Consider the following 22,184-nt stretch of genomic DNA (forward strand, 5'->3'; position numbering starts at 1 on the left):
GCCTTGAAGCAGCTAACAATTAAAAAATAAATGAGTTAACACTTTCTGCTAAGTGCTACCATTTAAGTTGTAATATGCAATTAAAAACTACATTTTAATTTCTGTTCAATTACATTGACTTAAATAGTAATTTTAATGTTATACTTATGAACCATTTAATTGTGACATTTTTCCTCTGGCATGCGTGATGCAAAAGTAGATTTGATTTTGATAATGTGGCAAAAAGTAACCTTTTCCCCCTGATGGTTTGCTGTAATGACAAAAAGACAGAATTACCTGGGCATTGATCATAAATATGATCAAACAATTTAATTCCAAAAGCCATAAAAATATGTTGGCATTCAAATTATTTTTCATGTTTTTAAAAACTATCTACTTCATAGGAGGAATACTCAGATTGCTTTATGGTAATGTAGATGGATATTTGAAACATCCAAGCACATACTTGGTCATGTTAACAACAATAGGTTAAAGAAAGCTTTGTGTTAAGTATAGACCCAAAGCCTGGTAGAACCTGAAGTGTGAAAATTTGTATTGTAGAGCAGTGGCCTTTTTCAGGTGTGTATTGTTAAAGACAGATGCTTTAACACTTTGGCTTTAGCGCCTTCTTTTAAAAAGAAAATGGTGTATGAGTTGATGCGTTGTGAATAGCTAGTTAGCATATTTTTATGTTAAAACATAATAATATGTTAAGAGAGAACTTGCTATGGAACAAGGTCCTTATTAGAATGGATTAAGATTTTCTTTTCCCCCCTGAACCCTCCAGGTCCTTTTAGCATGCTGAAAATCACATTGAAGCATTTTCTAATATCCAGAATACACTTGGGGTAAATAATAATAACCCAAGTGCTCATGTCCCTCTTCTGTGATGTGTTTCTCTGTTCTGTTCAGGTTACTGGCTGTAGGGGTGTGAACAGAATCAGAAAACTGTGATTAAGCAAAACAAAACTTGGCCTAAAAGGTTTTTTTAAATGTTTTCTCAAGTGAGATTCTGTGTCTCTAGAAGGACCTTATTTCATCCATTTGGTAGTACCTTTTGTGGTTTTGATCTCTGAATAATACTGGAAGTTTAGTCACCCTTCTACCAGTAAACCTGGTTCTGTACCACTTCCAGTGATACAGATTGATGAGTTTCCAGCTTATGTATAAATTGAAAGTATCATGCACTTTATTTAATGCCATCCCAATTATATTATCAGATTCGTAAAGTTCTTAAGATATGCTGATCTTTACAAAGAACCAGAATTTTAAAGTATCTATTTTTCTGGTGTTCGATCCTGCTTCATGAAAAATTGTATCTTAGGGCTGAAATGAGCTTTAAAACATCTAGTTGTGTTTCCTTCTGTTACACAAGTTCAGGTATTGCTGTGAACTCAGATGCTGTGGTGAAGACACAGCAGCTTTACAACCAAGAAGGGTTCTTAGTATCATTTAATGAGACTGTTGCTGGAGAGGACATCACGGAACAGTGTTGTGGTTTTGGAATGCTATTTCCCAATTTAGGGTTCTCACTGAAACACTCCAAACCATGCACTGCTCGACCACGCCTCCTCTCCCTGTGATGGGCTGCAGAGGAGAATTGGAGGCACAAAAGTTAAAGATCATGGGTTGAGATAGGAACAATTTACTGGAAATAGCAACGAGATAAGAAAATGAACAGCAACAGCAGCAATAGTAATGACAGAGTTACAGGAAAAGGCGAATGAATCACATGTGATTGATTGCTCAACTCCCACAGAAACCCCCTGACCATACCCAACCTCTGCTGTCTAAGGGAGCCCGTCCCCAGAAGATTGCATGAGGTGGTATAGAATAACCTCTGGGTCCTAAGCATGCTTCCTTCTGGCTACTGCAAAAATTAGCCCTGTTCTGGCCAGAACCAGAAGAGTCTTTCAGTTCCAGTCCCAACCTCATAACTTAGTGTCTTCATACAGCAGTGTCAGCATGGTTGGTGGATCTGCTTAAGAAAGGAGGAAGAGTACAATGTAAGAAAAAAATACTTGTTCTGGGATTATCAAAGTTTGATGTGGATGTACTTGCAGGAGAAGGAAGGCAATAAATGGTGTGATGAGTATGTACTGAGAGATGAATGAGAACTGTAGCTCCTGAAATGTTATCCCTCATACCATAGGAATGATGACCTTTGCAAAAACCCCTCAGATTTATGAGAAGTGCAACAGTGGATTATAGGAGGCTGTGTCTCTGTGTGTATTTTGTTACTTCATTAAGGAGTTGCGGAATTTTGGATGCATTTCTACACCGAGCTTGATAGATACCATTTTTCCCATCAAACTGCATAGAATTTTAGGAAGTATAACTTTAAAAAACATTTTATCTTTCTTAACAATTTGCTAATAAATAAATGACTTGCACCTTCACCCAAATTTAACTGTTCTAACGGGGTTTGTGGCTCAGGATACAAGAATGATTGCAAATGTGAATGTCTCTCTGAACATCAGGACATGCTCTCTTATTGTGAGAGTGACAGACCAGTGGCACAGGTAGCACAGAGAGGCTGTGGAGTCTGCTTCATTGGAGACAGATATTCAAAAACTATCTGGTCATGATCCTTTGCAGCTGGCTCTAGTGGACCTGCTTGAGTCAAGTGATGGACCAGATGACCTCCAGAGGTGCCTTCCAATCCCAGCCGCTCTGCAGTTCTGTACTGCATTTATTCATTGACTTTAATCCTAGTCTCAAACAATTCCAGGGTGATGTCATTTTTAATTGACTATAAGAACATATTCTGAGAGAAACATCTTAATCATCAGTTATAAGTTCTGTCTTGTATCTTCCTGATCAAGTAAAACTGAAATAGAAGTGATTCTTCCAAACACCTCTAGTTAAAGAAAACCGGGGGTAGAAAGTTCATTAGTTAATTTAGGCTTCTGATACTATTTGAGGACTGTGTAGGGAGTAATTGTTCTCTAACTTTAAATGAGGACATCTATGGTCTAACAACCTCTTTTATGATTGTGTATCTTTTTAATACGTGCTCATTTTATCTGTGTTTTATAGAATTGTAATTTTTGTCTGTAATCTCTTTGAACCTTTGTGATCATGAAGGGGCTTCGGCGTTTAAGTCAACCAGTATGTTGTGCCATTTAAAAGAGGTGATAATAACATTTTTAGGAAGTAGACATCTATGGAAGATTTTCCTTTTTTATAAGGTAGTCAAAAAAAAAATAAAAGGGAATAATTTTTTTTCAGAAGCACCCAAATCACTGAGAGAGTCATTTTTTATTAAAATTATCATTAGTTGGTGTAGGAAATTCAACCAGTTTGTTAGGTCATACCAATAAGGGATACATTTTTAATATTTATTTGTTGTGGAGGTAGATCTGCAGACTACTTTATTGCTAGAAGAGTTTTACTTAAAATCTGGTGTTTGCACTGTTGCAACCAACAGGAGCAACTGTAGATGCTGGATAATCTCCTGTAGTTTTAAGGGGATATCACCAGAAATTGTCCCCCAGAACTTCTCCTAGATACAAACCATTTATTTTGGTATTTCATAATTGTTCAGTGGGTGTACTGAGCCTGGCTGCCAGGTCTCTACCCAGCCACTCTTTCACTCCTTATTCTCAACATAACTGGCTGAAAAAATAAGATGAAAAAGCTCATGGGTTGAGGTAAAGATACGGAGATAAGTAATCCATTGCTGGCACAGACAAAATAGACTTGACTCGGGAAAAATTTAATTTATTGCCAGGTAAAATAAAGTTGGATTGTGAGAAATAAAACCTAGACCTTCCTCCCACTCTCCTTGACGTCGAAGGCTCAACTTCACTCCTTTCCCAACTCTTCTCCCCCTTCCCTGCTCCCACTGGCACTGAGGGTTGGGGTAGTGGACATTTGGTCAGTCTGTAACAGTTCCTCACTGCCACTCCTTCCTTCTCACACTCTTTCCTGCTCCAGTGTGGGTCCTCCACCAGCTGCAGCGTGGATCTATGCTCCAGCATGGTCTGCTCCACAGGCTGCCAGGGAGTCTCTGCTGTGGTGCCAGGAGCACCTCTTTCCTCTCCTTCTCTGACCTTGGTGCCTGCAGGGCTGTTTCTCACATTTCCCCTCAGACTGCTGCACAGCACTCTGCCCATTCCTAAATACAGTGCCACCAGAGGTTCCCAGAGGTGCCACCAGCTTGGCTGACAGCTCAGCTGTGTCCTGTAGTGGGTCTGCTGGAGGCAGCTGTGTCCACCACAGGGCAGCTCCTCATCTCCTTTCAGAGAGGCTATCTGGGCTACCAAAATTCTGCCTGCAGTCAGCTGATAAAAAATTCTCACTTTCCCTGTCATATTTCTAAAGATTTTTGCGATGAAATACTGAAGTGTTTTCATTCTTTTTACATCCCCTGTTTTTCCAAGGTGATGTAGCTTTAACCAGATTACTTCATGTCAATGACTAGGCATTAACAAGTCACTCTTTTTGAGCACTTTTAGCTCTATTGACAAGAAATACTTTTATTAAAGTAATATAAAGTTGTTTTTCAAGATGTTCTTGTTCTGCAAAACCTAAGAATTATTGCTTTGCTGTGCCTTCTACAGATTATTGATGAAGAACTGGAGCATTTTTAAAGTTGGTATTAAAAACTCCTCTTGGCTCTGAACTCTTGAAGTAGGAATAAATAATGAATAGGAAAGGGGAAGGAAAATCAGCTCTGCGTGGCTTTTTGTCATTTAGAGATTTACATGAAAAAAAGGTTAAAAAAAAAGTTAAATAGTTATAAAGAAAATCTGTAGAAATTACTGAAGGGTTTGAAATGGTGTCTACTGACACTTGGAGAGTGACCTTTATGGGAGAAAATACTTGTTATTGAAGGTTTGCTTGGTCTGGGAGGAAGACAGAGAAAGGCCAGTGGCTAGAAGTGAAAGGCAGAGATGTTGGAATGAATGTAGAGTAATACCACTCATCTTGTGAGTATATAGCACATCTTGTGCTTCATTTTCAAGTATCTCTGTTTGCCACCTTTTCTGTAAGATGACTGATTAATACTGTTTTTCGAGTATCTGCAACTTTCTGAATATAGTCATAAATTTTAAAAATTGTCTTACTGCTTCATGTAGCTGGTTCTTAACCTGATTTATATTTAATTCTCCTCCTCCTCCCCTGATTTTTGTCTGTCTTTTTGAACACGGATTTTTCAGTCTTAAGGTATGGCTTATTCTAAGTCTAGAAATACCCTGGCAGCACCAAATAATACTGCTGAAGATGGTGGTGAGAGAATCTCTTATTCATTAAGGCTTCCTGGTGAGGTTAAGTAAGATACCTATACACACATACATACATACATACATACATTTATATTTATATAGAGGCACATCTTAGGAATGAGAGAGCTGACTAATAATTAGTTTTTGACCTGCATTAGCTGTGAAGTGTACTTGTAATTAAATATTATAGTTACTGTTTCTGAATAGATGGAATCTGGTTTCGTTTTCCCAAAAACATATGGGATCTGTTGTATTGGCATTATATGTTTATGGACATATTTGCATTTTGGTTTGTAATATGTTTAAACTCTCAGAGTTGAATTTTGGTTTTGGTTTTTTGGGCAGGGAGATTGGTTTTCTGGTTTTGTTTGTTTCAATGTTTACAGATTATCTGTTGACATGCAGTTAGGATGGGTTAACATATAGCTTGAAGGTAAAACAAAATTGTCAAAATTATGAATAATCAATATGGTATCCAGCAGAGGAACCACAAATACAACCATTTTACTCGAATTAAGTTATTCTTGTCTCAGACTAAAAAGTGAAGATAACTGCTTTGGGGGGTGAGTGTGTTGAGGAGCTTCAGAAAGGGAAAGGCTTATGCAAATCCAAAATAAAGTAAGCCCAAAAAAAAAAATTACTACTTTTTTTTTTTCCCAAGAAGTAGAGAAAAGAACACTATCAAGGATTTTGATGAAATACTGGATGATCAAAATATAAAGCAGTTTCAAGGAGATGCTAGGGCCAGAAGTCCTTTTCACCCATGTTTACTGCAAGGAAGTTTAGAGAGTTTTGACATCATGTATTGAAGACAAGTGAGAAGGGAACATTTTAGGTTGAAGTGTTCATCTGAGGATGATAAATAACAAATTGCTTGGAACAATGGTCTTCACCATTCATTGACCTGAAAAGAACTCTAACATCCAATCCATTTAATACTGCTGTTAATATTTTAGCAATTACTTAAATGAGCCTTGAAATGAAAGAAATAGGATACCAATTTTTGAGCTTGCTTGAGGATTCTGGGAAGTACAGACTGGTTAGCATGAATTCCATACTGGGTAATTTTTTGAAGTTATGAAATGAATGGTACTACTAGGAGTGCCAATTTAAAAATAATAGTAAGAAGTCAGTGTGGATTTAAAGAAAAGTTATGCCTTACTATCTATTAGAGCTTTACAATGCACTTGGATTTTATAAAGGTTTTGACAGGTTCTGTCAGCAAGACTTCTTAGAGAGACAAAGTAATGTTAAGATGGAAAGGAAAATCTTTAGAGTAATGCTTATCAAGAATAGGAAACATACATTTTTGTTATTGCAAAATGTCACTAGAGGGGTTTCATATCTGCAAGGATCTGTTCTGTACTGGAAATTGTCTATAGTGCAGTGAATTGCAAGGGGTAACAGAGTTACTCAGGGCAGCACTAATTGAAATGTCTGTGAAATCCTCATTCTCAAACAGGCAAGGTTTAGAAAAATCTCTCCAAGGAGTACTACCTTTTCCTATGGACTGTCCTCAGCTATGTGTTTAGAAGGTAAAGAAATCACATGGCTTCCAGGTAGTGGGGTTTTTGGTGGGTTTTGTTTTTTAATTTTTTTTTTTCCTTCTCCCTCCTATATTACATCTGAAGCTGTAGAACACATCAGAAATATATGGGACAGAGAAATGAAACGGCAGCAGGGTATGGTAAGAAGTGAGAAACGGAATGTGTAGAAAGCTAGCTTATGATGTTGATTTAGAGCAAAAATGGTATGAGGAGAGTGGACAGCTTTGTAACCGAAATGGATTCAACTTCATGCTTAGGAAATCCCTAAACCGTGTTGGGGGTAGCTGTGAGGAAGGAAAGAAATCTGTCCTAAAGCATTTGCTGCTGCATATGGTAGAAGACCTGATAATGAGGCAGATGCAACTTCGTGCTTCTGTTCTTAGGTTCTCTTCTCTAAGAGCTGTTGTCTACTTATGTATGTTTAATATTTTAATGCTTTTAATGCCAAAAGCATTCCTGTCTGAGGAATAGTATAAACAAAAAATGGTTATGGTTAGGTTATTATTTTGACAACTTTGTAAGAGAAGACAATTACTTACATCTTCATGTTTACATGTAGTTGCTTTGAAAAAATCTGAAATTAATGTTATTTTAAACCTCTGTAATATATTGTTGAAGATGAAATTATTTAAGTTACTGGGACCAGAGGATATGCAACACAGAGTTCAAAGAAAATTTAAGGATTAAATAATTCAAGTAACTGTTTATATTCATGGGTGCCTGGGGACTGAAATGGCAAATGTGTCTTTCTGTATATTTATTAAGTCGTCAGTGGAATTCAGGGACCTTTGCAGGCCTGTACTTTCAACAACACATTAAAGAAAACTAACAAAAAACTGATACAAAGAGAAGAATTCATGAGTATCAGGTAAATATGACCTGCAGGGAGTCCTGAACATTGCTTCTATAATGGAAGGTCCTGCCTTAAACCCTTTGGACTTCATAGAAAGATTAACAAATATGCAGGGAGAAGGTGATCTGATTGATAAAGTCAGCTTGATTTTCCAGAAGGGTTTAACAAGGCTTGTAGGTTTTTAAGGAAAGAAAACAGTCATGGGATAAGAGAAAGGCTATTTCCCAGACAAATGGAAATGGAGGGTAGAAATAAATCTGTCTTTCAATAGACCAAGGTTAGCAGTGCAGTTTGGCTGGATTTCTGCTAGGAATCATGCTGTTCAATGTATTCATATAGTGAAGATGATAATATGGTAAAAAGATAATTCTTGAGGTGAAAGGGTTTATAAGTGATAGTATTGTGTGGAACAGTGAACATGAGAGCAGACACTGAAGAACTGCAGAGTGATCTTAGGAGTTTGACTGCTTGGGCAATAAAATAGCAGAAAAATTTCCCAGTATATAAATACAAAGTGATGCAAAGGTTGATACAGTGGATGACTGTCTGAACTTCATGAACAAGATAATGAGCTCTGAGCTGACCTTGATCCTTGACATATGGGAGAACTCCTTGAGGAGTTACAAGTGAAAACATCAGCTTCATTGAAAACATCAGCTCAGGATCATCCCAAAAAACCAATGCAAATGTTAGAAATTGTTAAGGAAAGAATAGAGAGCAAAAGAGGAGAATCCTTATTCCACACGATTAATCCTGCTCTGTGCAGTTTGGTACCTCATTTCAAAGATGTTGGTTACAATGAAATTGCAGGTGGTTTAGAAAAAGGCATCATGGGAAGTATTATGTGTAACATGGCTTTACAGCTGAGTAGATCAGAACTCTTTAGCCAGGAAGAGACAACTTACAGAGGAATACCTTTGAGGGGTATTTTGAACAAATTTGTAAGTGATGTGGAAGTCAGTAGATGGAGACTATTTGGAGGTGACTCTCTGAAAGCCAAGAGCCAGGTGTCATCAAAGCTAGTCGGAGCCAGGTTCAAAACACAAAATAAGCTGAATTCTTGTATAATGAGTAGTAGATATGTGCAGCTCCTCACGAATGTGATGTTGCAAATCCAGAAAGTTTACATAGTTTCACGGAAAACTGGAAAAAACTGAAAAACAGATTCATTGAGATAAATAAATCTAAATAGATAAAATATATCAGGCTAGAGAAATTGCTTGAGATGAAAATAATTGGAGTTGGGAGAATATATGGGGAAGCAGAGGTAACCTATATGCTTGCCTTCATCTAACTCTTGTATGTGCATTTGGTCCCTGTTTTTTTCAGAGTGGGATGGGACTGAAAAGCATGAATGATAAACATAATCTTTCTTGTTATCACAAAGTTTTCTGCTACTGCACTCCCTGAGCACAAATGATGAGCTTACTGACCTGCTTTGTCCGTTGCTCTGAAACAGCATAGCTGTCTTTGTTTTTGTCAGTTCACTTAATAAAAACAATACTAGAGAAAGTTGGATTTGAGTAAGAGCTTTGAATGACCAAAGGGTTATATATAAACACATGGCTTTGAATATGTGTTCAGATCATTAATACCCTTTAGCTGATCTTGAGAGCTTCACAACACATCTTTAGAACTGGAGCAATATCCGTCATGTTCAGCAACAGCTGGATCACAATGACAAATGTGTATTATACTAGATAAAACAAGATTGACTTCAGACTTCTTGTAGGTAAAGAAATCGTAACAATATGGAATAATATTGTAATAAAAATAAGACATTATGAGCAAAAAATTAAATCAGGAAAACTTTCACATTCTGTTCCTTAGTTACTGGACCAAAACACCAGCATCTTGTAGGTTAAATGTTTCCTGATTTGCAAAATTGTCTATGATTTTACTAGGACCCTTGGTCTAAAAATATTTGCACAGGTATTTTTAAATAGATGCTGCCTCATGCTTTATTTGCAAGATATTGGTGACAGGAAGAAATAATCTAAAGCTAAAATTTAATTTTAAAAAATCAAATTATTTCAATGTCAAGGCATTGTAAATGACTAAAAGTTTCCTTAAAAATTCTCAAGTACCAGCCACTTTCCCATTTTATCAATAAAAGCATATATAGTGTTATACTTATTAACAGGATTAAAATGAGTCATACTTATCTTGACAAGAAATGCTTTGTTGTCTAAAAACTTGCTTTTTCTGTAATTGAAAATAGTGTTGCTCATATTTAAGAAAATCCTAATAGTGTAAAACTGTCATGCTGAAAGAGGTGGGATGGAATTGCCAGGGGTAGGTGCACATATAAGAGTGATGCTGAACAATAAACCGCATTCATATTTCTTTTCTCTAGAAGGTGCATGGCGGTTTGGGTGAACTAATGCTTCAATATTGCCAGCCATGTATGATAAATCATGCTAAAGGATTATTATGGATGAGAATGCTATTTTCTTAATATATCTACACTTGTAGCTTATTTTCATTTTAAACACTTTGTACCATAACTCTGCACTTTTAATTTTGTATTCATTATGGTGAGTTAATCCCAGAATGGGGCTTTTTGGATGCAAAATCTGAATGCTTGTGTAGTAACAACAGCTGTCCCCTCACCATGTGGTGTCTTCCATTGCTTTACTGTAGAGATGAATTTTGGCCCAGTGTTTCAGTAATATTGGACACACATGGTTTTAGGTGACAAAGCAGTATGTTTATGCATTCATTTGACTCTCGCAGTTACAGTTGGCTACAGATTAGAACAGGGAGAATACATTCACACCATGACCACCCTCGTAGCTGCTTGTAGCACTTGGATCACAGTAGGCGCTGTTGCATCTAAAGACACAATTAACTGTTGCTGAGGAATTGCAAATTCACAAAAGCTCTTTTACAGCTTTTGCTGCTGCGAGTGGATTTTCTAAAAGCTTTTCCAGAGATTTTCCAAATGTATAAGTGTTTTAGATCATCACATTCTAAAATTATTGTCAGCTTGAAATAAGATTAAGAAGTTGATATTTTAATGTAGCTAAGGAATTCTTGTGCCCTGAATTAGCTGTGTAATTAAGTACAGATCTACAGAATGATTGTAGTTTTGTCCATTATTTAGGAAGATAGCCTTAAGAGTTCTGTAATATTTACAAATGGTTTGTAAAACTGTGAGCACAAAGTTTACCAAAAAAAGTCTGAAAATAACTTAGCAGAAAGCTTCCAACATCTGTATATCACTGGAAAGATCATCTTGATTTCCGTGTGTAATTGCTTAGATATGCTTTGGATATGGTAAGAGAGAAAAGCTGTGAATGTAGCTGTTGAATGTATTTTAAAAAACCCCACAAATAAATAAACTCCCTCCACCCCCAAGTTTTAGTATGAATTAAATAGAAAATTACGGTAAACTACATATTAAGGCTAATTTTGAAGTGCAAAATTTGATTGATTTTTAAACAAAAGGCTTTTAACCAGAACTCTTTAGAAGAATTCATTATTTAAATTACAGTGATAAAAATTTTTATATGTAGAACATTAAGCACTGGAAATCTTTCTTTATGAAAATCCCAGAGAAATATCTTCATATAAAATATCTATATGGAGTATAATATAATAAAGGTGTAGAGTATATTAACTTGTTTAAACCAGTAAAAGTAATAAGGTTATTGTGCAATGTGGAGATTTTTCTATGTATTTGTCATTTCTTCTGTAGGCCAGGGTGTAATTCTATAACACATGCAATGTATGTATGAGATCTCTCACATACGCACATTACTTAAGTGTCTTGTGTTTGAATCATCAGAGATAATTCATTTTATTCTCGTATTAAAAACAATGAATGTTTGAGGCTTTCAGCATTGAATAAAGGACTACATGGATCCAGACCAGGACGATTGATAAAATCCTTGCTACTATTGGCTATTATTTACTGTCTTTTAAGTGGCAGGTTGTATTTATGCCAATTTATCTGCTTCAGGGAACACTCTTGATAGCAGAACAAAGTGAATAAAAGTAGTTTGCTTTGCAAATGAATGCAAATGGTGAAGCCTTTTGGGAAGCCCTTTAACAGGAGCAATGCACTTTGATTATGAGTGAAGCTGCCATTTGGACATGGTGAAAAGAGCACGCTTGAACCATTGATTGGGGGAGACAGTAAAAAGTCAGGAAGGGCCCCGTTAAGCTTGCAGTGCAGCGGGCGGATGTCAGTGTGGTTAGAGCACAGTGGGAGAATGACAGGCAGGATTAGTGTCAGGGAGAAGCTTTGCTGTAGTTGTGGAGATCGTCCCTGGGGTCACTCACCTCTGACTGTTGTTCTGTGCTGATGGCTCTGTAATGCAAACCGCTTGATATGTGCCTGTTCATTATCAGAAATGGTGATTAGAAGAGGTATGTCATAAAGAATTCCTTAAAAATAAATAAAATGGCAAACTACTGATGGTAACAAAGATTTGGCTCTGCGGTCGTTGCCAAAGGTGCTGCAAATGTCGAAGACGGTCACTGCATTTTGCCTTCTGAGGCAACCGTGATTCCATGCCTTAAACTGCTCTAATTGTGTGTTCCTTGCTTTGTTCACTTTTATTCAGCCGTTATGAAGACAGTCATTGTTAACAGCTTGGCATGTAGTTAGAGTAAAACATTTTTATATCTTTTGGTTATTGGGTAGTAGAAGCATCCGGTCTGGTTATGTGGTATAACTGCATTTTAGGGAGGGGGGAGGGGTGTTGTTTAACTGTCTTGATGGAATATTAGAGTCAACAGATTTCATTCCTGGATCATGCCAGAGTGCTAAAACACAGGATGGTAACAGTGACAAAAAGCTAAGATGACTGGTCTGTTTCATTAAGAAGCTTTTTTAATGTGTCAAAATGGAGATATTTTCTGTGTATTTGCTGGAAAAATATTACAAAGGCAATTAAGTAAATGTTTGAAACTTTGTGTCTTGAACTGTGATTTAATCATGGAATCATTTAGGTTGGAAAAGGCTTTTAAGATCATTGACTCTAACCATTAATCCAGCACAATGAAGCCCACCACTAAGTGTCACATCCAAATCTTTTAAATACCTCCAGGGATGGTGATTCCACCACTTCCCTGGGCAACCTGTTAACAACTTGAGGCCCTTTCCTCTAGTCCTAGATCTTACTACTACTTCATTACTATCTTTTTACCTGGGAAAGAGGCCAATCCCCACCTCACTACAACCTCCTACCACAGGTAGTTGTAGAGAGCAGTAAGGTCTCCTGTGAGCCTCCTTTTCTCCAGGCTAAACACATCCAGCTTCTTCAGCCACTCATCAGACTTGTGCTCCAGACCTTTCACCAGCTCCATTGCCCTTTTTGGACTCTCTCCAGCACCTCAGTGTTCTTCCTGTATTGAGGGGCCCAGAACTGGACCCAGGATTTGAGGTGTGGCCTCAAATCACTGCTCTGGTCCTGCTGGCCACACTGTTGCTGATCCAGGCCAGGATGACACTGGCCTCTTGGCCACCTGGGCACTTGCTGGCTCATGGTCAGCTGCTGTTGACCAGCACCCCCAGGTCCTTTTCCAGCTTGCATCTTTCCATCCACTCTGTCCCCAGCCTGTAGCACTGCAGGGGTTGTTGTGACCCAAGGGCAGGCACAGGCACTTGGCCTTGGTGAACCTCAGAGCTCTGGCCTCTCCCCATCAATCCAGCCTGTCCAGATCCCTGTGCAGAGCCTTCCTGCCCTCCAGCAGATGAACACTCCCACCCAACTCAGTGTGTCTGCAAACTGACTGAGGGTGCCCTTGATCCCCTCATCTGGATCATTGATGAAGATATTAAACAGAACTGGTCCCAACACTGAGCCCTGGGGAACAGCACTGGTGACCGGCCACCAGCTGAATGTAACTCCATTCACCAACACCCTCTGGGCTTGGCTTCCTGACAGTTTTATACCCATCCAGCCAAGCCTTGAGCTGGAGATGCTGTGGGAATTGATGTCAGAGGGTTTCCTGAAGTCCAGGTAGGCACATCCGCAGCCTTTCACTCATCCACTAAGAAGGTCACCCTGTCTCAGAAGATCAGGTCAGTCAAGCAGGACCTACCTTTCACAAACCTGTGCTGACTGGGCCTCATCCCCTGGTTGTCCTGCATGTGCCATGTGATGCCATTCAAGAGGATCTGCTCCATGACCTTCCCTGGCACCGAGATCAGACTGACAGGCCTGTAGTTCCCTGAATAGTCCTTCTAGCCCTTCTTGCAGATGGGTATTGCATCTGGAAACCTCCTGTGAACTGGGACCTCCCCAGTCAGCTGGGTGTGCTGGTAAATGTTTGAAAGGAGCTGAGTGAGCACTTCTGCCAGCTCCCTCAGTTTCCTTGGGTGGATCCCGTCCGGCCCCATGGACTTGTGTGTGTCAGGTCACTGACCATTTTTCCTTGGATAATGGGGGCTTCATTGTGCTCTGTCTTCCAGGTCAGGGACTGGGTACATGGAGACCAACGGATCTTTCCATTAAAGACTGAGGCAAAGGGGAGCTATGAAGTACCTCAGCCTTTTCCTCATCCTGTGTCATTGTGTTTCTGCCTGCATCTAGTAAAGGAGGGAGATTCTCCTTAGCCCTCCCTTTGTTGCTCATGGATTTGCAGAAACTTTTTTTTGTTGTCTTTTACAGCAGTAGTCAGATGAAGTTCTTGTTGGACTTTGGCCCATCTAATTTTTGCATAACCCCATAATCTAATAAAAGTATTGTTGATTATTATCTTTACTGCGTTTTATAATGTTGTGCTATGTATGTTGTATTAAAGTTAATAGAAATTAAATGTGTTAGTCTACGTAATACACAAAATATAATCTTTGAGTGTCCAGGATTTTAGTATCTTACTGTTGGTCTGTTGTTTTTATCCATTTTCAGCAGCAGCACAGAGAGACGATACCAAGTGGTTTTGTTTGTTTGTTTGTTTGTTTTACATTATTAGATTAATTTGTTTAAAAAAATTTTTTTCAGTATATTACGTGGCAAATAAATGTCCAATATTCCAGTGTAATGAATGTTTTACAAATGTTTTACAGGCACCTGAATGGACAGAGGAGGACCTGAGCCAGCTGACAAGAAGTATGGTTAAGTTCCCAGGGGGGACCCCCGGTCGATGGGAAAAGATTGCTCACGAATTGGGTCGATCAGTGGCAGATGTGAGTTCACTCAGATTTGCATTGTGTAGAGGATGACAAACCAGAACAAGACAGGCAGTGTAGAAGGCAGACGTATATGGGGGCCGACATTGTCTTTTGAGAGAAGCTACAATCCTTTTAGGACCTGGAAGTGAACCATTAACTAACTATGCAAGAAGCAGATGTCAGCCAGTCTCTCCCTCCACAATTAACAGCTGTAACTGATCAGCTGGATGGGGCATTCTGGTTCTTACAGACTTCAGCTACTGTAACCCAATAACAGAAAAACAATACAGTGCAGGTTTTGTAGCAACCTCCTTTCACTGCAAGTGAATGTTTGTGTGACTTGGTTAAAGATTACATTTCTGTTTCAAGCCTTAAAAATGCATATGAGCTAATGGTGTTTAGACAGGTGGTTTCCATTAATTAAGCAGAAATATCTTTACAAATTTTAAAACAACTAATGTGCATGATACTATTCCAGTACCTTTTCCAGGATTATAGCATGCTTAAAAATTATATTACGTAAAATAATTAATGTCCTTGTTAATTCATATTTTATAGTATTGTACCAGATATCAAAGCAAGCTTGTACTTACGGTTTTTAAGTGTTATGATCTTAAAACCCTTAGGGGCTAGGCTGTAAAAGACTTTTCCTTTTCAAGCAATAGATCACCAGAACATGATGTAGTGTCTGCTGAGGACCATTTGAAAGCCCTTTCAGCTGACCCTATTTTATAGGCTCAGTAGGGGTTAATGAGAATAATGTTTAAATCTGTTCATGTACATTTTGTGATTAGATGTTCTTTATTTATTATATTTCAGGAATTATCTTAAATAATGGGAAACAAAGCCACTGACTAGAGTGAAATATTACAGCCTTCTGGAAAATTTGTATACTTCTTAAGTTTTTTTTCATTGTTGATATAATCACAAAAAGATATTTTTAGAACTTACTTTTAACGTTTTAATGCCCCTATACCATTCTGATACATATACTTAAAAATAAGTCTTTTGCACTATGCTAATTTTAGAACAATACATTATTTGCAAAATAGTGTATGTAAGCAAGAAGTTACTAACCTGCTAATCAAATGAAATTAAGGTTTTTAAGGTTAATGTGTTCAGTATTGTTTATTATATTTCTTTATTCATATAACTGGAGTGATTTTATTAGAAAAGATGCTACATTTTACTGATACTAACAGCAAAAATATTTCATATGTGTTGGTAGTATACAGTGTTCATGGGAAAGAGCTTTTGAGATTGCTTTGGAAAATCTGATTATCTTGATACAGATAATACAGACATGTGGAATGGTTCTACATACATCCATCACAAAACTTAACACTATCTTCAGAGTGCTTTTTCCACCCACTGACTGCTTTATTCCTTGACTTGGGTGTAAAAACATTCTTTATTAAGAATCCTTTGCATAATATATTTGGCTATCTTACTTGCACACATCCAGTACTGGAAAGAAAAAACAAAGCTCACTTGTTTCTTCCATTAGATGAGAGGTCCTCAGCAACTTGCTGTTTTGTTTTAGGGAGTAGGAAAGAGAAATGAAAGAGATGTGATTGTTCTAAGAGCTGTCATTTTCTTGTATGAAAAAAGGAATTTCCAAGATTTTTATGTGTGGAGAAAGGTCTGAGTGTAATCCTTTTTACTTCCAGTAACTTCCAACTATATGATTAAAGTAAGTGTTCTCCACACAAGTTTTTACTTCTCTAAAAATTTCCAACTGCTGCTAACACTAGGTCAGCTTTCCTGACAGAAACTAATTATTAGAGTTTCTGCTGCTTTTATCATTGCATTACAAAGAATTGCAGCCAGTAGATATTATGAGGAAACAAAAATGAATGTTTTACAAAATGAATGTTTTAAACTAAAACTTTAAAATAAAATGGGAACTTCTTTGGGTCTCAGACTGTTACTGCATCAGTACTATAAATGGTGAAACTGGAAACTACTTCAGATATATCCATTCAGTAAGATTTCAGTATTCAATAAGATGTACAACTTATCCTGCATATTTCTTGAAGATAACATAGAATCTCAATTCACAGCAAGGATTCTTATTTTGTTTGGGCATCACCATAACTGGGTAAGAAATGTTACAGTAAAGGAGCAGGAGAAACTTCTGGGTTGTTAAACTTTGTGCGCAGTAAAAAAAGGTGTTTGTGTGTGCAGGCAGCATTTGCTGCCTCAACAGCTGTTCCATGTTTCTACTGGGAGCAGTGCAAGGAGATAAGTTTTGGTGTACAAGGTGCTGCTTTGAAACAGCTTGTGTAGCAGAGTTTGGGAATGCCTTGCTTATAGCTGATTTAACAGGAGTCAAGCCAGAGAGGGTTTGAAGTATGTATTATCTAGCAAATGCACTAGATCTTGAAAAAGAAAAAAATTCAAAGGCAAATTTGAATTTTTTTTTTCTAACATTTTCTAGTATGGGCAGTACTTCTTAAAACTTGAGATCGGTGTCTGCTTCTTTTTTCTGCAAAGCATCAAGAGCAGTAAGGTTTGGTTTTCCTTTCACAGCTAGAGAATTATGATAGAAAGGATTGATAAGGTGTGGTGTGCTTGTTTCCAAGTGATTTTATGCATTCAAACCGTATTTAATAGTAGATTAGCTAAATAGGTATTAATAAAAATAGCTCAGAGTTATCCAGTCCAAAATGATATCTCCATTGTTGCTTCTGTCTCAAAGCTTTCTTCCTCAGCAAAAAAAAGAAAAATGAAAAAAGTCTCAAAACTTTTTAAAGAATAAACTGAAACCATTCATATATGTCAGAAGAGCATCAGTGAAATTCACTCCCTCTAACCACCCCAAAGAAATTCTGTTTTGTCTTAAATTTCTTCTATTTTTAAAGAAATAAAGAAATAAATTCCTACTATGTCCAATTATGTTTCCACCTGCAATTTTTAAGCAGTTTGAAGAAGCAACTTGAGGAGAGTGTTCTTGACTTTTTTGAACTTTTCATCTTCATGGTGTTGTTCTAACTTACTACATCCTTAGCTTGTGTCAAGTTTTCAGTATTGCATTTAAATATGTGGTTTGATAGAAAGAGTCCACATGAGAATAGTAGGTTCGTAAAATGTTATCTACAAGGGAAGATTGTGAAGGAATTTATGTTGTTGAACTAAAAAAAAATGAACTGAGGAGCTAAGTATTCCACTATTTTAAAAGAAAACCAGAATGAGGAAGGGTCTTGTACACTTTGTTAGTTTTACAGGGCAAGAAGTTATTACCTCAAATTTAATCAGAGGCTGCAGAGTTAGACACTGAAGGACAAATAATTACAGTGGAGATGATAAAGCAGTGGAGTCTCCATATTTGCGGGCCTTTAAGAACAGGTTACACAAACATCTGCAAGAGACAGCATCGGTGTAGTGGTTCTGCCTGAGGTTAGGTTCTTCTCTTCATATGGTCTGTGATTACACTAGCAAGTGCAAGCTATCTGGGAGGAAAAGGGGAGGAAACAAAACCTTCCTTACAATTGGAAGCATATGTGAATTCACTTTTAAAAATGTAGAATTAAAGCCAGATAGTCACCATAGTTGGTCAGCAGTCACTGCATATACCTCAGCTTGACTTCCTAAATTCAGTAATTCCTAATAAAGTGTTCCTTCAGCTTTTTTCTTGTCTACTACTATTCAAGCTGGTATTTTGTAGACATTTAAGTTTGTTATTTCCCAAAATACAGCCCAAATAATGGTTCCTGTAAGGCCCATTATATGGATATGTCTACCAGATTCCCTGTCCAAAAGAAGTACATCCACCCAGTGTGATGCAGGCTGCTGGGAAAGTGCCAGCCAAAATCCAGCCACAAACAGCTACCTCCGTGCTGTAGTGCCCCTGAACTCTTTCAGCTCTACTGTTTCTGTTTATGCTGCCTCATGTGATACCAGCATAAATATCTTTGCAGCATACTCCTGTGCTTTTCAGCTCAGAGCTAGGGTAGGCTTGCAGCTGTGGTACAGTCATACTGTGAGAAGGGTTACTACTTTAACTTCTCTCATGGTAAATGTAGGACACGTTTATCTTGTCTCTCTTTGGGAAGACATCTTTTAACAGCCAATGAATAATCAACCCAAAATAGATGAGGTTAAGTTGTGCTTACTTTATCAGTATGTTTAATTATTTAAATTGCCAATTGTCACTTTAATATGTGCGTATAGGGAATTTAGCAATCTTTTCCTATAAAGATGGTTTTCAGCTGGCTTAGTATAATGAAATCTTACTGCTTTCACAACTGAAAGCTTCTGCAGCTTTTTAAGTCATTTTTATTACAATTGGCTGGTGTTGTAAATTAGGTTTTCAAGTATTTTGATTATGAAAGGGAAATGGAGTTAACTCTAATCAGGATTCCTGCCTGCTGACCTGGTTACCTGTACCACTGATCTCTGTCATCCTCCAAACATCTGTTCTTTGACCCATTTTCCTTGCTGAATTTGTTGCTCCAGGGTTAGTTCTCATTCCTGTCCGCCAATACTTAAGGAAATAATTGACCTTTTAAAACAAAATAAAAAAGTTATGTTGGAATTTCCTAAGTACTGTGAACACTCTGCAACATAGTATAAATAATCTATGGAGTGGAGTTGCAATACTACTATTTCTTCAAAAATCATATTGTTTGATTTGACAAATGCTAACCCTTATGAAGATTTATAATAGTGATTGTCAGCTTTTGCTGAATTCAAAAATTGAGAAAAAGCACTTCGATGTGAAATTATAGAAGTATATTGTAATTGACAATACCAACCTTCATAGATAAAAAGTTTTAAAAAAATATTTGCTGAAAGGCATAAATTAATTTCAGTAACTACAAAGGACGTTCAAATTGTAAAAATAACAGAGGAAGTAAAAGCTGTCTGGCATGCCAAACAGACTTTAATGTGATTATTAGGTACAGGTTTTTTAAATTAAAGGCAAAGAGATCTCAGATTTCATACTTGTGAAGTAATATCATTCACTTGTCTTACAGGATTTAAACTGATTCTGTTTGCTCCTGCAGTCACTAATCTCATGCATTTGTGTTGCAAAAACAGACTGATTGGGATTTGCTGCTTGTATAGAAGAACACTAAGGTAGACAGCAAAACAATAGCCAGGTGGCAGACATTCTGAATTACCATGAAGCCTGAAAGCATAAGGTTTGGGGGGCGGTGGGTGCTTATTTTTGATGTCTTTTGTATGTCCAAGCAACAGTTTCAGCCTGTAAGTCTGACTGTGTGAGTTCATACTCATTATAAAATAGATTTTTTACTCATTGTAAAATAGATTTCTTATTTTTGACAATGCAAGCTTATTACTTTGCCAACAAGAAAACATCTATATGAGAAATGGTCCATATGTAAAAGCTCATGAATTTATTAGGTCTTTTGCTTCTGGAGATTAACTGTTTTCCTAAGACTGTTTTACATTTCGTGTACTGTGTCTGTATTAACTCAGTTACAGTCTAATTGAGTTATGGCTAGTCTGAAACATTCACCCATAGCAGTTTGCATATGTTTATGTAATCAATAGTTCTCCCAGTTGCTTATTGAAGTATAAAGACCTAGATCGAAGTCCAAGAGAGGTTATGAATATCGAGGATGGGGTTTAGAGCATATGTAGGTCATGTAGATCCCTCAGCCTGAGAGTGAAGTCTTCAGATCACCTGTCTAATGCCACAGACTCACCAGAATGACTTCATTGATACGTGGAGGGAGGAAAAGGTGGTTGCTGTTCACAATACTCTCACTGTACAGTTTTATTCTGTGCACTCCCACAGTTGCCCCTGCCATTTTTATAGGATTGGGTAGTACAATGCCCCTTATAAACAAAATGGATTTTCATCTCATAAAGCATGACCAGAGCATTCTTCTCACTTAAAGGAAAAGTTTTTTTACCGAAGGCAGTGGGACAGCAATTTTTCATCCAAATAGATGCCTTGTGAAGGGGTTAAGCCAGTGATGCTGCAACTTTTTATCAAGTGCCTTAAATTAGTGTAATGTCTCACAAAGCTCCCAGTGAGCTGGGTTTGAATTTCATTGCAGAGTTCAAATTTCTGACTGTCAAGAAAGGCAATGCATTTTGCATCATCAGTAACAAACTAAGATGTCCAAATAGTTGTTGCAGTGGGCATTTGAGCCAAACTCCTCTCCTGCATGAGTGCCCAGAGGATAGAACTAAAGACTATCTCATGGATTTTGACTGAAAAAAACCAAGCACAGTATGACGTCTCCAGCATTATCACAAGTCAAATAGTAAAGTTCTTCCACTTGTGTCCTGAAAAAAGGAGCAATTCTTTTGCTGCTTTAAATTAACTGCTTGGGGACTTAAACTGGAGAAAGTTCTACATGTGGTGATTTAGGCCAAATTTGCCTTTTTTTGCAGGCATCTTAAACTGCCTCATAATTAAACTCATGGTTGTTTTGGGGATTTCTGTTGCTGTGGCAAGTTCAGAATCACACATGGGTTCGAAGTCCATAAGCATGAGAAAACTGTGTTGTTGCTGGCTGCAACTGGTGGTTCTAAGCCTATTCACTTAAATTCATAGCATGTTTTGTAGTTCTTTCAAGAATGTTGTCCTTAAAATACTCATTTGCTGTGTTAGTGTCAAGTTCAACCTACACAATGGCTAAAGATTAGTTACTTTACCAACTTTTGGGAAAGTTTGTAACACTCTACTAAACAAACTGTTACAAGTAGTGCCAAAACAAAGGTACATCTGATTTAAAATACTAATTTCAAGCGGTCTTGAAAGTTACAAATTAGGATGCATGGAAAAATGGAGAATGATTTGGCTCAATGCCTCAGTATTTGAAGTTTGCCCGATCTGGTAAAACTGAAAGACAATTTTAGAAGCTCTTTCAGTGTCTAAAAGGGAAGACGGTGTATAAAGCAACACATTTTGGGTCACGTGGAAATAAAAGAATAGGTCATTATTGTTGTCTGACTTGTGTCAAACAGTGCTTGATACAGTTGTGGCTGACGTGAAAAAAGCTGTTTAGATCTAGATTGGAAGAAAATTCAGTGCAGCAGGTAGTATTTTGGTTATAAGGGGAGAACTTTAAATTTGGCAAGTTATTCTCTGTGGTTCTGGAAGGTTAGATCTGTAAAAACCTGACAAAGCCAGGAAGGCATTAAAATCCTTCTGTATTTGGCTTTCCCCTGTGAGAAAAAAATGTGATTACAACTCAAATTAGCCTCAAAGATTCAAGAAATTCCTCATAGCTTCATAGTAACCTCAGCTACTCACAGGCTGTCTCCACGTTATTTTTTTCCATAATTCCACAGATCTTGGCTTTTTTTTTTTTTCATGACATAACTAGATGGGGAGCATGCAGGAAGAAAACAACTGGGTGAGCAGAAGATTGCTACTGGGACAGCAAATTTCTGATAGTTAATGCTGAGAAACCATGACATCTTTAGTAAATACTTAGACAACTTCTGCTCAGGAAGATGCTGAG

General features: G+C 37.5%; 1 protein-coding gene across 1 annotated transcript in view; it reads left to right on the forward strand.

The window, feature by feature from the left end:
* Positions 1-22,184, forward strand: part of DNAJC1 (DnaJ heat shock protein family (Hsp40) member C1) — a 109,135-nt gene that overhangs the window by 79,247 nt on the left and 7,704 nt on the right. Inside the window, exon 9 of the mRNA XM_069006660.1 lies at positions 14,632-14,751. Coding sequence (XP_068862761.1) covers positions 14,632-14,751 — 120 coding nt within the window. The remainder of the gene's footprint in view (positions 1-14,631; positions 14,752-22,184) is intronic.

This window comes from Aphelocoma coerulescens, chromosome 2 (genome assembly GCF_041296385.1).
Source record: "Aphelocoma coerulescens isolate FSJ_1873_10779 chromosome 2, UR_Acoe_1.0, whole genome shotgun sequence".
In the NCBI taxonomy this organism is placed as follows: Eukaryota; Metazoa; Chordata; class Aves; order Passeriformes; family Corvidae; genus Aphelocoma; species Aphelocoma coerulescens.